The 15,900-nt window shown below is 35.4% G+C and overlaps 1 protein-coding gene across 1 annotated transcript in view; it reads right to left on the reverse strand.

The window, feature by feature from the left end:
• Positions 1-3,048: 3,048 nt before the first annotated feature.
• MAGT1 (magnesium transporter 1) overlaps positions 3,049-15,900 on the reverse strand; it is a 62,197-nt gene continuing 49,345 nt past the window's right edge. Inside the window, exons 8-10 of the mRNA XM_075538224.1 lie at positions 10,647-10,721; positions 6,154-6,244; positions 3,049-5,344 (exon numbers count right to left, since the gene is read on the reverse strand). Coding sequence (XP_075394339.1) covers positions 5,329-5,344; positions 6,154-6,244; positions 10,647-10,721 — 182 coding nt within the window. The 3' untranslated portion in view covers positions 3,049-5,328. The remainder of the gene's footprint in view (positions 5,345-6,153; positions 6,245-10,646; positions 10,722-15,900) is intronic.

Genomic DNA, 15,900 nt, shown 5'->3' on the forward strand with positions numbered 1-15,900 from the left:
ATCAGATCATTGCGTAGTTCAATCATGTTGTGGCAGATACATAATCTGTTGTCAATTTGACGATTAAGAGTAAAGGGGTGGAGTTTAACCTGTCAATCTAGTGGGAGCTTGATGACATCACTTGGAGGCACTAAGGAGATAAATAGCTCGTTGGGGGTGGGACACACGGTCCACTCCCTGAGACTGACTGTTCTGACAAGACACATGGGGCTATGCTGATGGCAGCGAGAGCCCTGGACCGGGAGAAGTCACAGTGCTGAAATGCTTACACTACTGGATCCACAAGACTTCCCACCCACTGGTCTGTGATCTTCCAGCATTTGGAGTCATTGCATGTTTTGTGAGTCTGAAGAGGAATTTATAGATTAGTATCTGACATAAGGGCTAATATTGGATTTATGGACTTAATCTGGACTGGGATGTTTTCTCAATATTCAATTGGTCATATAAAGCTCTTATACATATGAGTGTCCATGAATTTGTTTCTCTAGTCTACCTGGACTAACACACATGTCCAGCAGAATTGTACAATTGCTATCAGTTTCCATTTTTCTACATGGACTCATTGACATCATCTCCCATTCACCCCATCACCACCACTATAAGCCCCTCCTCACAATAACCTTCATTCTACTTGCTGTCTCTATAGGTTCATCAATCATTTTATTTTTCATAGGACCAATTTATCTATTTTGTCTTCCACTGCGTGTGCTTCCTTTGTTATGTCTGGTAGCCTGTGGATGCCCTGAACTAGGGCCCTTTGATTTGTCCCAATTTTGGTTAATGATTCTGTGCATGGAGTGAGGTATGGGTCCTCTTTCATTCTTCTGCAGATGGCTGTCCAGTTTTTCCAGCACCATTTGTTGAAGAGGGCATCCCCTTCCCATTTAATGTTTCTTGGTCCTTTGTTGAAAATCAATTGTCTATAAGCAGATGCTTTTATTTCTGGGTTTTCCTGTTCTGTTCCAATGGTCTATGTATCTATCATTATACCAGTACCAGGCTATTTTAAAAACTGTGCTGGTGTAGGATTTGAGGTCAGGAAATGCAGGGCCACCTACATTGTTCTTCTTTTTGAGAAGTTCTTTGCTTATTCTGGGCTTCCCTTTCCATACGAAGTTGGTAATTCATCTTTCCATTTCTTTAAAGAATGATGTTGGGATTGGGTTGAATTTGTAGATTGCTTTAGGTAGTATTGACATTTTCACAATATTGTCCTCGTCCTTGGACATGGAATATTTTTCCATTTGTATAGGTCTCTTCAGGCTTCTTGTATTAATGTTCTGTATTTTTCTTTGCACAGGTCTTTTGTTTCTTTGGTTAGGTTTATTCCTAGGTATTTCCTCTTTTATGTGGCTATTGTGAATGGTAATTTTCTTGGTGTCTTTTTCAGATCTCTCATCACTAGTTTTATTTCTGCTTATAAATAGCGTATCCTGCTACTTTACTGAATCCCTCAACAGTTTCCAACAATTCTATTGTGGAGACCTTGGGGCTCTCTATAAAATCCTATCATCTGCAAGTAGCATGAGTTTCATTTCTTCTTTACCCAATTATATTTCCTTATTTTCTTGTCTGGCAGAACTTCCAGCACAATGTTGAATAAGGGGCATCTTTCTCTGTTTCCTGTGTTCAATGGAAATGTTTTCAACTTTTCCCCTCTGAATGTAATATTAGCCGTTGGTTTTTCATATATGGGCTCTATTATGTTGGAGAATTGCCTTCCTATTCCTATTTTATTGAGTGCTTTTATTAGGAATGGATGTTGGATTTGACAATGGTCAAATGCTTTTTCTGCATCCATCAATATGGTATGAGGTGGATTACAATGAATTGTTTTTTGAATTTTGAACCATCCTTACATGCTTGGTAGAAATCCCACTTGGTTCTGATGTATTTTTGATATGTTGTTGAGTTCTATTGGCCAGGATTTTGTTGAAAATTTTTACATCTATGTTCATGAGGGATATTGGTTTGTAGTTTTCTATCTTTGTGGGGTCTTTGTCTTGTTTTAACATCAGGGTTATGCTGGCCTTGTACAATAAGTTTGGGAGTTTGCTGTCTCTTTCTATATTCTGGAAAAGTTTGTGTAGACGTGGTGACACGTCTGCTAATTGGACATCTATATTGGAAGAAGACCCGAGTAAGGCCTTAGAGGCACAGATGGAAAGACTGTCTTTCACACTTAGGACATATTGTCAGGAGAGACCAGTCCCTGGAAAAGGACATTGTGTTTGGTAAAGTGGAAGAGTGGCAAAAAAGATAAACAGTTGTGAGGATGGTGCAGGACTGTGCAAGGTTTTGTTCTGTTGTACCCAGGGTTGTTACAGGTTGGAGCCAACTTAATGGCATCTAACAACGTGATCTCACCTGAGGATAATGAAATAGGTCCATAGAGCTTAGAGCGATTTGTCCTTGGTCAAAAAGTTAGACAGTACTAGAACAAGGACTACAAGTCAGATCTCTTTACTTCCTTCCCAGTGTTTCTTCTTCATATTTGCATATGTACTGTTGTTCAGTCTCATTTAACTTGATAATCTAACTGGGTGATTATTTCAAATAAATTACTTAGGACCATAAGAGAATTATCTAAGTAGGAAATGATCAATAGGGCTCACTTAACTAAGGAGTATTCCGTGACTGGGTCACAACTAGATCAACCATTGAAAACATCCTACTTGGCTGTTTTTGACTAATCTAATGGATGACAGACAATATTAATGAACAACTATGTGTTGAGTCCTGGATAATGTATTTCAATCTACACAGGAAAACTGGCTGAAAAAAAAGCCAAAAATTCAATTATAATTTGAAAGTGGAACACTCAAATTTTACTATTCTAGTTTAGTGTTTTAAATTCATCACTTCAGATGGAAAATTTGACAGTATTCAGGATGATGATTTTATAACACGATTATAATGTAATTCATATAATTAAATTATATATGGGAAATGTTGAATTGACATATACTTGTTATATATGCTCTTATAACAATAAAAAAGAAAAGGCAAATCCCCACTCTCTAGGCATTAATCAACAACTCAGAATTCTGATTATAAAAGTTTATTGAAATGGTCAAGAAAAGCAAACAGGCAGACATTTGGTTATCTTTGCCACTACAGTGTGCCATTTTGAATAGTATAACAAATGACATTTAAATAATTACTAGGAGAGTAAATTAAGTCTACTTAAGGCACTTCAGATGAAAGCGAATTTCAAGATTTCTATAAAAGTAACACTATTTTCAGTCCAGCAAATCTGTTTCTGTAAATTTTAGCCAGATCGCTACTTTTATCCTTGTAGTAGAATGTGCTCTTAAAGATGTTGCTGTGTATCGTCAAGTCAATTATGATTTATAGAGATCCAATAGGACAAAGTAGAAATGCCCCATAGGGTTTCCTAGGCTGTAATCTTGATGGGATTAAATCACCATGAAGCCATTGGTGGTGGTTTCAAACTGCAGACTTTTCATGGTCAGCAGCCAAGCATTTAACCACTGTGCCACCAAAGCACCTTGCTCGTCTAAAAGATAAAAAAGCCCCCTCCCTAAATAATATATATATATACACACACACACATATATATATATATATATATATATAGCCAAAGCATTGGTGGTATCGTAGTTGGCACAGCTGCCTTCCAAAGTTTATATATATATATATATATATATATATTTCCTTCTTTCAGTGTTCATGGCTAATTATCTGGAGCTATAGACTAATGGCAGTAATAGTTCCCTGGTCAATCTGTAAAAGGGCATTTCATACAAGTCTCAACCATACGAATCTCAGCATACATTTATTTGGCATGAGACAAGTACAAAAAGAGCAATAAAAGAAATCCAGAATCATATAATTTACAGAGCAGTAATTAACAAAGAGTGGCTACTTTAAATTAAAAGATCAATTATATCCCTCAGCTACCAAAACTACTAACAACAACAAACAGACAAATCTGCCCATCTGTTTTTGCAAATCTCTATTAAGACTATTACAACACACTAGGGTTATTAGATGGTGAATCAGCAAAAGCAACGACAGTGTTTTTAAATGTGACACGTGTTTGATTTCTTTACAAATTATTTTTAGCCATCACAATTCTCATATTTCTGTAATAGTGGCATTTCATGTTACTTTTAATAACTATGGGGGAGCTAATAGTTATATCTAATGATAACCATCAACTTACATTCTTCACAGAAATTTGTTAGCACATATATTAACTCTACTGACAGAAAAAAAACCCCTTCATTTGCTTCATTTGTTTCTCCACATAAAGAAAGGGAATAAAGACTAAAGTAATAGCAAAAACAGAAATAGCTTTCAGGAAAAACTTAATTTCTATACACAGGCAAAACTCATTATCTCATGATTATTTTTTCCCATGCTAAGTCTTCTTAAACCCCAAAGCTAATGAAATTTGCTGTTACTTGTAATACCGAATTCAACTTCATTAGCTGAGTTATATGGAAGCCCATTTTTCTCTTAGGTACAAATAAAATTAGTGACAACTTTCAGAAACATTTTTACACCTTGTGCAAGTCACATTGATTTTATCACTGAACTGTATATTAAGAGATGGGCCACTTTAAGTAAAAGAGGGGGAATGAATCTTTCCAAACACAGGGTAGTTGTTAACATCACATTCATGAGAAATCGTAATCTTATATTTAGAAATATTTTAAGGTCTATAGTTGCCAAGAAGCCGAGCTAGCCCTGTATTTTAAGTAGGGAAGTTAAGAGGAGGACTGCTAGCCTCCTGTATTTTCAAAAGCTCAGAGTACACTCTGAAGAATGGCATTCCATTTTCAGGAGTCCACACAACACACATCGTTTTTCTGCTTCAAAGAAAATATGTGCAAAGTATACACATACATGCAAAGATAGAAAAGTTAAGAATGAATTCCTGTTGCAGTTATCTGCAACAGACAGATGGGGGAACACGTGGTCAGTATTTTTCTGTTGCCTTTAGATAAGAAAATATAAAATCAAATGATCAAAAGCTAGCTAAAGCAGTTTTGAGTCTTCTAATTTAAAATGAAGTAGTTTTAAAATTTTCATATTTAATTCCCTAAATTAAATACTCCATAAAGTTTACTAGGAAGGTTAAGAATAAGAGAACTGTATCCCAAATACTTCATGATTTTGAAAGGAAATTGCTTATTAAGGCACTACACATCTTTGGTTAAATGATAAACTATTTTAAATCACTTGGGGGAAAAAAGTAATACAAAATGCGCAAGTTATTCCTCTCAAATAAGCACACATTTTTCATGTTCCAATTCCTGGTGTTACTCCAGTGTCTACATATCTCTGGAATCCTTTTTAATTCATCAGAAAGCTGAAACAAAAACATATATCAATCTATTAGTCTGCGAAAGAAATGTGGACTATATTTCTAATAAGTATGTAGTATGTAGTATGCTGATTTTACCAAAGAGTGCTTTGGTGCATCTCTGATTATCAATTACAGAAAGCAAGAAACACCAAGACTAGGCAGTCTTTGGAAAAATGAAAATAGACATAACTTCAAGTTAAAACTCTATGGAATAGAGAAACCAACTAACAATTGGGTGGACCCTAATGATTAAATAAGTAAAAGAAATGGGAAGATGATCTTCCTGTTCCAGTTAGTACTATTTAAAGCACGCATACACAAGGAAAAAAAAGTACATATTTGCAAGGCAAACAAACTAATTTATGTTGTGCATTGATCAATACATATGGTACAAAATGTTCTCACAATGAATATGAGAACAGGTCCTGAAAATGTGGGATGATCACACAACTCTTCTTAATATAGTTGACTGATTAAGTTTTATGATATGAGAAATATATGTCAATAAAACTACTTTAAAATGTTTAAGTCACATTATATAGAATTCTAGACTAATTTATATAGTCAGAATAATTCCAAGAGATGTTCCTAAGAAATCACATACTAAAAAAAAGAAAGCACATACTATTGTCCTTAATTTTATAATCATGTTAATTTATATAAGTAACTTATCTACTTTAAAGTAAGGTATAATTTTCTGCTCCAGAAACTAGGATAACTTGGAGGTAAAGCATAATTGACAATATACTAAAACAACTCCAATAATTTTCAATGTAGGTAATCAATATATAGAGTAAAATCAAGACTCATACCTATATGGATATCCATGATATTTAGATCTGAAAATAGAGAGCATCCAACTGAAGAACAATACAACAAGTCCAATGCCAGCCACACACATTACTGCAGAACAAAAAGGAAAGTAAAATGAGCATGTGTCCCAAAATACAGATCTTAGTCTACATTTCAAGAGGGAAAAGCAAGAGATCTAATTTATGGATAAATCTCAACTTCGTAACATCTCAGCCCACATTCTTCAATCTTCAGAAGGTGGCTTCCCCTTTAATTTTCTCCATCACAATGTAGTAAGAGTGGGTCCATTTACATAATCCACATGCAATTAAATTGTATAAAGAATAAATTTCTTTAAAGCCATCTCACTCAAGAATTTAGTGTTAGATGCCTTTTACTACTGACAAGAAAATGACTAATCAAAATATTAAGCTATTTGATTTCTTTTAAATCTTTATTAGTAGCTTATTTCATTATTGATAGCTGATATCATTTGGATAGCCTCATTTTAAAGCACTTTATTCATGCACAGGTAACATTTCCTTGTATGACAAGCTCATTCAACATGAACTTCGCATTGGAATAAGAACAGTGATTCCTAGCCTCAAATTCATAACTCTCTCTACTAATTCCAGATGATCTGGTCGAACATGTTGCTGTTGTTAGGTGCCATCCAATCACTTCCAGCCCACAGCGACCCTATTTACAACAGAAAAAAACACTTCCTGGTACTATGCCAGCTTCACAATTATTCTTATGTTTGAGCCCATCGATGCAACCACTATGTCACTCCATCTTGTCAGAGGTCTTCCATAATGTCCTTTTCCAGGGCCTGGTCTCTCCTGACAACATGTCCGAAGTCCACGAGGCAAAGTCTCTAAGGAGCATTCTGGCTGTATTTTGTCGAAGGCAAATTCTGTTTGTTCTTTTGGCGGTTCGTGGTACTTTCAATATTCTTCACCAGCACCATAATTCAACTGAATCAATTCTTTTTCAGTCTTCCTTATTCAGAGTCCAACTGTCACGTGTACAGGAGGTGATTGAAAGTACCACGACTTGGGTCAGGTACACCCCAGTCGTCAAAACTCATGCGGATTTGTCCAATGCAATGAGTGCATCGTCCAATGGCAACTGCTGATTCAATGAGCACCGATTGTGGATCCAAGCAAGATGATGGAAAATAAGCCTCTAACAATCTGAGCTCCAGATGCTGACCCTACAACACTCCACTAAGAATTCCCTTGACCCGAAGCTGTGCAAGTCCACGAACTAAGATCCACTCACTCACAGCTATGGAGTAGATTTTGACTCATAGAGCTCCTATGGGACAGCGCAGAAATGCCCGTGGATTTCTAGACCATAACTCTTTAGGGGAGTAGAAAGCTGCATCTTTCTCCTGCAGAGCAGCTGATGGTTTTAAGCTGCTGACCTTGTGGGTAGCAGACCAATGTGTAGTCACTACACCACCAGGGCTCATAGGCAGCATTAAAAATCCCCAAACTCATTACAACTGAATAGATCCTAACTTGTGGAATCTAGAAATGTTTATGAAAGCAGACGGGCTATCTTTCTTCTAAGGAGTAACTAGTGGGTCTGAATATCTAATCTTTCTGTTAGCCGCCGGGCACTTAACCATTGTGCCATCAGAGTGCCTACAAGGTAGGGATATGACATATCAGGTGTGCTACAGTAATGGGAGCTACAATGAAACATACTCATGGGTCTACATTAGAACCTTTTTATTTTGGTAAACTTAGGGAAACCAGTCGCCAGTTCTGAATCATGATAACACCATGTGTGTACTTATAGAATAGAACACCATAGTGTTTTCAAGGCTGTAATTTTTTTGGAAGCAGAATGGCAGGCCTTTCTTCTAAGACACTGGGTAGGTTTGAACCACCAACTTTTAATTAGCAATCAAGGGCCAATATAATATTTTTTCTGAGTATTAACACATGATCAAAATGTGTGCAAAAATGTCAGTGTAAAAATGTACAGAAAATATTTTATGGGGGAAGCATTTCTTTACACTTGTTGCAAAGTTTCAATGATTTGGGAAGATGTTCACTCAAGTTTTTATAAAAGTTTGATATTTTGACCTAGGAATCGTTATTTTCATGATACCCTAAAGAGACTAAGACATTATTTACAGAACTTACCTGTGACCATTCCCTGATTGCAGAGACATGTTTAAATACATCATGTATTACAAACCTGTACATGTCTGAACTGGAACTTCAGTAACAATATTTTTAAAAATATCTTCATATACATAGGGGGGCTTCAAATGTTGTGAAGAAATTCTATTATCTTTTAATCCCATTTTTCCATGAATTTTCTGAAGACCCCTTGTGTAGTTATATCCTACTTTTTATATATAACAGTATATCTAAAAGTACTTTAAGCAGTTTGGGGCACATATGTCCTAAAGAAATGTCTATTATTATTATTAGTGATTATTTCATTAAGCTAGAGCCTTGGAAGAGAATCAAATTGTACTTACTTCCCAGGCTCTTAATACAGATTGTAAACCATTTTCTGTTTAAATTCATGCCAGTAGTATACCAATGGTAAAACAGACAAAAAGCAGAAAACTGTTAAGGCAGAAACCTGTCAGAGAGGAAAATTAAAATATTTTCCACGAAAACAAATGATAAAATAGTAGTAAGACTGTATCATGTTCAAGCCAGAGAACTTAAGAGACCAGCTAAAAACAAGACAGTCCTATTGAGGTCTGACTCTCACACTTTCACTTAATATGGCCTTCTCTCAATAATACTACACAAATGCAATTTGTTGTTGAAGTTTTTTTTGCTGTTGTTGCTAGATTTTTTGTTTTGTTTTCTATTTTATTTTTTGTTGCTGTTTTTTAATCAAGCAATGAAAAGATATATATTGACTGGTTTAAAAATTGAAATTTTAACTTTTTTCTAATCAGTAAAAATTTATTTCAATCCAGTAAAATAAGTATCTCCTAAATTGTCTTACATCTATGTCCTAGAAGATAAAGTAAATCTCACCCTTTATTTAAGTAGATTAATTTTGATAGCATTCATTGGCTCATGCAAAACAATAGGAATAGGATAGGATTTTCACAGACATATAGAAAAAGATCATCGACAGAAGGAAAAACATAAATACCTAACAGGTATTTAGGAAAATATTGTTTTACTACTAATAAAAAGTAGTACAACCACTGGTACAGATAGGAACCGGAAACACAGGGAATCCAGGATAGATGATCCCTTCAGGACCAGTGGTGAGAATGGCAACACCGGGAGGTTGGAGGGAAGGTGGGGAAGAAAGGGGGAACAGATTACAAAGATCTACATATAATCTCCTCCCTGGAGGATGGACAACAGAAAAGTGGGTGAAGGGAAATGTTGGACAGTGTACGATATGACAAAATAATAATAATTTATAAAATATCAAGGGTTGATGAGGGACAGGGGAGTGGGGAGGGAGGGGCAAAATGAGGAGCTGATATCAAGGGCTCAAGCAGAAAGCAAATGTTTTGAGAATGATGAGGGAAACAAATGTACAAAAGTACTTGACACAATGGATGTATGTATGGATTGTGATAAGAGCTGTACAAGCCCCCAACAAAATTATTTTTTTTTCTTCTCATGCCCCTCTCCCAAAATTATTATTTTTTAATTAAAAAATAATTACACTAAAAGCAATGAGTACAGGGAAGAAGAAGTAGTTCTAAAATTGACTGTGGTAAGATTGTACAACTCTTCTTGAGATGATTGAACTATTGAATTGTATGATATGTGTAAGAAGTGCCAATAAAATGGTTATTAAATATTAAAAATAAAAGTAGCAGTACACCACATATACACTTCCTGTTTATTTAATTCATAACACACATGCATATGTATATAAATGAATTTATCTAATGCTGACAAAGTTAAAATGAAACAATCTTTCTTAAGTTCCACTGGTAAAAGTAAAACTTTTTAATAATTATGGTAGAATGAATTTGACATCTAGTTTAAAAAACTGAGAACTGAAAATACTCATGCCCAGGACACAGGTACAGCATTTTACTTCTACGTATCTATTCCAAGGAAATACAAACTGCTGACAAAGTTTTCTGTACCATGTAGTCACTTGAGCAGCACTGATTAGAATGAAAATCACAAAAACAACATGCGTAAAAATCATAATGGTTAAGTAAATTACAATATAACTATAGTATCATTTTAAAATTAAGTACAAGAAAATAATATTATCTTAGGAAAATGTTCCCATTATAAAATGGGTGGATAATGTTCAACATTTTATGTATATAGTTCAATAGAAGAAAATATACTGCTAAAATTATGATTTTCAGTAGCCAAGTAAGGAGGGAATCTCCCTTCTAAATTGTTCCATATTCCTGCTTTTTCCAGATTTTCTAAAGTGAGCATATATTACTTCTAAGTAGTAAAGAATTAAAGTAACATAAGGGTGGAGAAAATAATTAAGACGATGGAATTGTTAAATTTTAAAAAATGATGTGACTTACTCTTTCGCTTCCCAATATCCATGTCAGAAGTAGCTGCTTCACATAAAAGCACCATCCCTAAGGTGACTCCACCATCTTAGATAATTGCTTAAGGAGAAATTCATACAGGCACAAAAGACATACCATAGCCCTAGTCTTATAGGAAGAAAATAAACCTTTAGCTCTTAATTTAAGAAAGCATAACGTACTCTATAAGCAATCTTATATCTATACAGTATAATATTTTTAACTACAAAAGTAAAATAACAAAAGAATGAAAAGTTATTTTATTTTTACAAATAAAAATTGATATTTTGAAACAAATGTCCTATTTAATTTACAGGCAAAATAGAAGCATTTCCTGAAATTTGATTTTGGAATAACTTTCCTAGACATTCTCTTAACTATCACTCTGACACTATACATATTTAAAAACACTAAGTCACAGAGGAGTAAATCAAGGGGGAAGGAGAGAGAGTAGAACACATCATGGCCCACCAAGCCCCGAGGACAATATTCTTGCTCCGAGCAGCGAATGCACAGAGGACCATAGGGCTGGCCCCACCACGAGACATGGCATCCCTCACTGACCCATAGCGCTATGGGGGACAACACTGGAGACACAGTGTGGGAATTGTGCCTGATCTGCCCCCACCACACTGGGGCGAAACACTAAGGATGTGCAACAGGACAGTAAGGGGAGCAAAGTAATACTAAAAATAGACTTTGGGGCCAGGATGAGGCACCCCATCAGACTCAACTGGAAAGGTCAACAGAAAGATCTGGAACTATTTTTTTTTTGATCTGGAACTATTTATAGACTTTTCTTGCTGTTGGTTTTTTTTTTTTGGTTGCTGTTTTGCTTTTTGTTTTCTTTTGTTGTTATATTTTGCTTTGCCTTGTTTTTGTGCTTATTATTGTCTCTTCTTGTCTATCTAGATAGGCAGGATAAATAATCCGGAGGCGAAAACAACAGGCTGGATGGCTTGGGGGGGACATGAGAGGAAGAGGTGGGGAAGGGAAGGGGGTTGGCCAACAAACTCAGGGACAAGGGAACAAGTGGTCTAAAACTGATGATGTGAGGGCATAGGATGCCTGTGGGCAATGTAGCTGAGAGGATTTACCGAACAAGGCTGAACAAGATAGCAGAACAAGAAGAGAGTAAAAGGAAATAGAGCAAAGAACTAGGAGGCAAAGGACATTTATAGAGGTCTAAATACAGGCATATACATATGTAAATACATTTATATATAATGGGGAAATAGATCTGTGTACATATATTTGTTAAGTATTAAGGCAGCAGACAGACATTGGGCCTCCACTCAAGTACTCCTTCAACACAATAACATTTAGTTTTAATAACCTAGCATTCTGTGATGCTCACCTTCCCGACATGATCGCTGAAGACAAATGAGTCCATAAGCAAATGTGGTGAAGAAAGCTGATGGTGCCCGGCTATCAAAAGATACAGCGTCTGGGGTCTTAAAGGCTAGAAGATAAACCAGTGGCCATCTAGCTGAGAAGCAACAAAGCCCACATGGAAGCAGCACACCAGCCTGTGTGATCATGAGGTATCGATGGACCAGGAGGCATTAAAGACCCAGAACAAAGAGTCATATCAATTGTGAATGAGGGGAAGGCTGGAGTAGAGACTCAAAGCCCATCTGCAGTCAATTGGACATCTCCTTTCAGAAGGGTCACAAGGAAGAGATGAGCCAGCCAGGGTGCAGTATAGCACTAATGAAACACATAACTTCCCTCTAGTTCTTTAATGTTCCCCACCCCCCATTATCATGACCCCAATTCTATCTTACAAATCTGGCTAGACCAGAGCATGTACATGAAACAGATAGGAGCTGGAAACACAGGGAATCCAGGAGAGATAAACCCCTCAGGACCAATAATGAGAGTAGTGATACCAGGAGGGTAAGGGGAAAGTGGCGGGAGAGAGGGGGCAACCAATCATAATGATCGACATATAATCCCCTCCCCGAGGAATGGACAACAGAAAAGTGGGTGGATGGAGATGGTGGTCAGTGTAAGACATGAAAAAAATGATAAATTATCAAGGGTTCATGAGGGAGGGAGGGTGGGTGAGGAAGGGAAAATGAGCTGATACCAAGGGTTCAAGTAGAAGGAAAATGTTTTGAAAATGACAACATATGCACAAATGTGCTTGACACAATGGATATATGTACGAATTGTGATAAGAACTGTAAGAATCCTCAATAAAAAACATTAAGTATATGCTTTAAATAGTATTTCAACCATCCCTTTATTAAAATATTTGAAATATACACATTTAGCTATTAGCAACTAATTTTTTTCTTGAGCAACTAATCTTATTAAAATATTATAATAGTAAAGTATAACACAGAAAGCACATCAAATATAAACATAGTTTAACAAATTATTAGAAATATCTTTGTATCCATACCCAAGTAGTAAAATGCCAATTGCACCCTGAAATTCCTCACTACCTCCACTAGTAAATTACTTTCATTAGGAAAATAATTTTGTTGTATTTTATTCCATTGTTGTATTTTAATAAAGAAAGGCCTGTGTCATAACCCCCCTTTTATCTAGCTTAATAATACAATTACATTTGTGTCCATTGATTCTAACTCATATTAAGAGGTTAACTATGTTCCAGAGGGGTTTTAATAGCTTATTTTTCAGAAGTTGATAGCCAGGCCTTTCTTCCAAAGTACTTCAAACCATCAACTTTTCAGTTAGTAATGGAATACCTTAACTCTTTTAACCACCTACAGACTCTAGCTTAACAGGTCCATAAGTACAAATAGGGAACATGTGTCATGACTGAATACTAAAATTATTCAATTGAAGTAAGAAAACAAAAAGACTTTGTTGCAGAAGATTCACCCTACAGATTGGTGAATATTACCAACAGTTAAAAATTTTCCAATTAATATGCACACACACACATATATTGTATTCAACAATTACAAAAAACTCAAACTCATGGCTATCGAGCCAATGCCAACTCATAGCAACCCTGTAGGACAGTGTAGAACTGTCCCTTGTTAGGTTCAGAAACTTTAACATTCCAGAACTTTGTCTCTCTGAGAAACTCATGGTTTCTAACTGTGGACCTTGCAGTTAGCAGCCCAATGTCTGATTACCACACCACCAGGGCTCCACAGGTATTCAACCATATGTGGGTATAATCAAGCAGAAGGGAAAAAAAAATCATTGTTCTAGCAGGGGCTGAATTTATAACTAGTTCTGTAATTTTGACTGACTATTCATTCCTTCATTGTCCTCTTCAAAACCCTTTTAGAGGTGATATCCATTCCATGTTTTTACTTTACTTGCTCAGCCAAGTTGTCTTCTCTAGCAATTGATGTGGTAGTTCTTTCCCCCCACCCCCCAGTTTACTGAGATTCTTTATATTCACATACATGGAAAGACTGATCACTTCTAAAGGAAGTCTGCTTTGGAAACGAACAGCTGGTATGTTACAGCTTACATAGGCTTTTGCTTTGACGGAGCTTTCTATCTCGATATATACGACCAAGGTCTCAGCTGTTGAGAGCAATGAGATATTTCCTTGTGTACCTGATAGACTCATTAACATTGACTAATACCGCATACTATGTCAAGGACTATCATATGTTCGATTACAAAATTGAATACTGTAGAAATTCTTTGAACAAGTTTATACTCTAGTAGGAGATACAAACAATGAAATAAAAATGTGATTCTATTATCATGATTAAATGTTTCCTGAGACATGAACATAAAAATCCAGGCTATTAAGAGAGCTAGTAGAAATAAATTAAACATGAAAAGGGTAACACTTTACAATTATAAAAAGGAGAAAAAAGTATACAAATTACTTTATTATCCAAAGAAGATTCAAACAATGAGGCATAATTTCCTTAACTACTGATTTAGCAATAAAAAGACTAAGAATGTGATTGAACTATTGAATTGTATGATATGTGAATTATATGCTAATAAAACTGTTGAAAAATATTAATAGGAAAATATAAATAAGAAAAAAAGCAGAAAAGTTGCTAAATATTAATAGAAAACTTCAAAATAAAATATTTTAAATTTTATAAAAAAAATTTTCAATTGGATTAGAAGTGATACACATTAGAAGACATGTTATATTATGCTCGCCAGTGAAATGGAGAGTTGAGTATTTAAATTGAATTTCAATGACAAATGTTTAAATTACTTAAGTTTTTATTTTATTGTTGTAAAATATATAATTTTTTCCTATTTCCACCATTAAAAAAAGATAAATAAGGACTGAGACTTATCACAGAGAACAGTGCATTTATGCAAGGAAATCACAGAGCTCATGGAAAATTACATTACAATCCCAGTTTTCCTAAACTACTGGAAGCCCTTCTCATATATTCCCAACAGAAAAACCCTGTTGGAAAAAAATGTGACATACACTACGAATAACAGAAAGACCCTTTGTTTACAATTTTAATCTTGGAAATTTGGAAGCAAATTAATTCTATTTCCTAGAAGACATTCCTTGTAATATTGAGAAATATGAGAATAGAATTGTGATATACATTATATAAAAATTAAATTTCTGGTGTAAATTTGGCAAACATTATCTTGAACTTCCACTGTCATCCTGAGCCATCTGCAAACCAGAATTTCACAATTTAGGCTCTGCTATGATTCCATTATTCATTTGGGGTTATATAATTTACAATCCTTGGGTTATGGATGGTGGTGTGCTTCTTCCATGTGGACTTAATTGAAATCTCACTTAGATGGCTGTTTGTTTTGGAAACAAGCCTTTAAGATCTCAGATGCTATTCTAACTGATGGCTGGGCACCATCTAATTCCTTCCTCACACTTTGCTATAATACCAGTATCTTCTGTGTTTCCTTCATGAGGGCGAGTATTGAGCATGGTCATGTTGTAAAAATTAAATGTTCTTAGTTTGGAGCTAAGGTTTACTGTGAGCCAATTATCCATTGTTGGATCTATGATTTTTTTCTTTTAATCACTTTATTGGGGGCTTTTACAGCTGTTACTTTAAAAATAGCTCTTATCACAATCCATGCATTGTGTCGAGCACATCTGTATATATGTTACCATCATTTTCAAAACATTTTCTTTCTACTTGAGCCCTTCATATCTGTTAATTCCCCCCTCCCCTCCTCCCTCATGAACCCGTGATAATGTATAAATTCTTACTATTTTTTCGTGTCTTATATCAGTCACTGTCTCCCATCACCTACTTTTCTGTTGTCCTCCCCCCTAAGAGGGGTTTAT

The sequence above is a fragment of the Tenrec ecaudatus genome, chromosome X (assembly GCF_050624435.1).
Source record: "Tenrec ecaudatus isolate mTenEca1 chromosome X, mTenEca1.hap1, whole genome shotgun sequence".
NCBI lineage: Eukaryota > Metazoa > Chordata > Mammalia > Afrosoricida > Tenrecidae > Tenrec > Tenrec ecaudatus.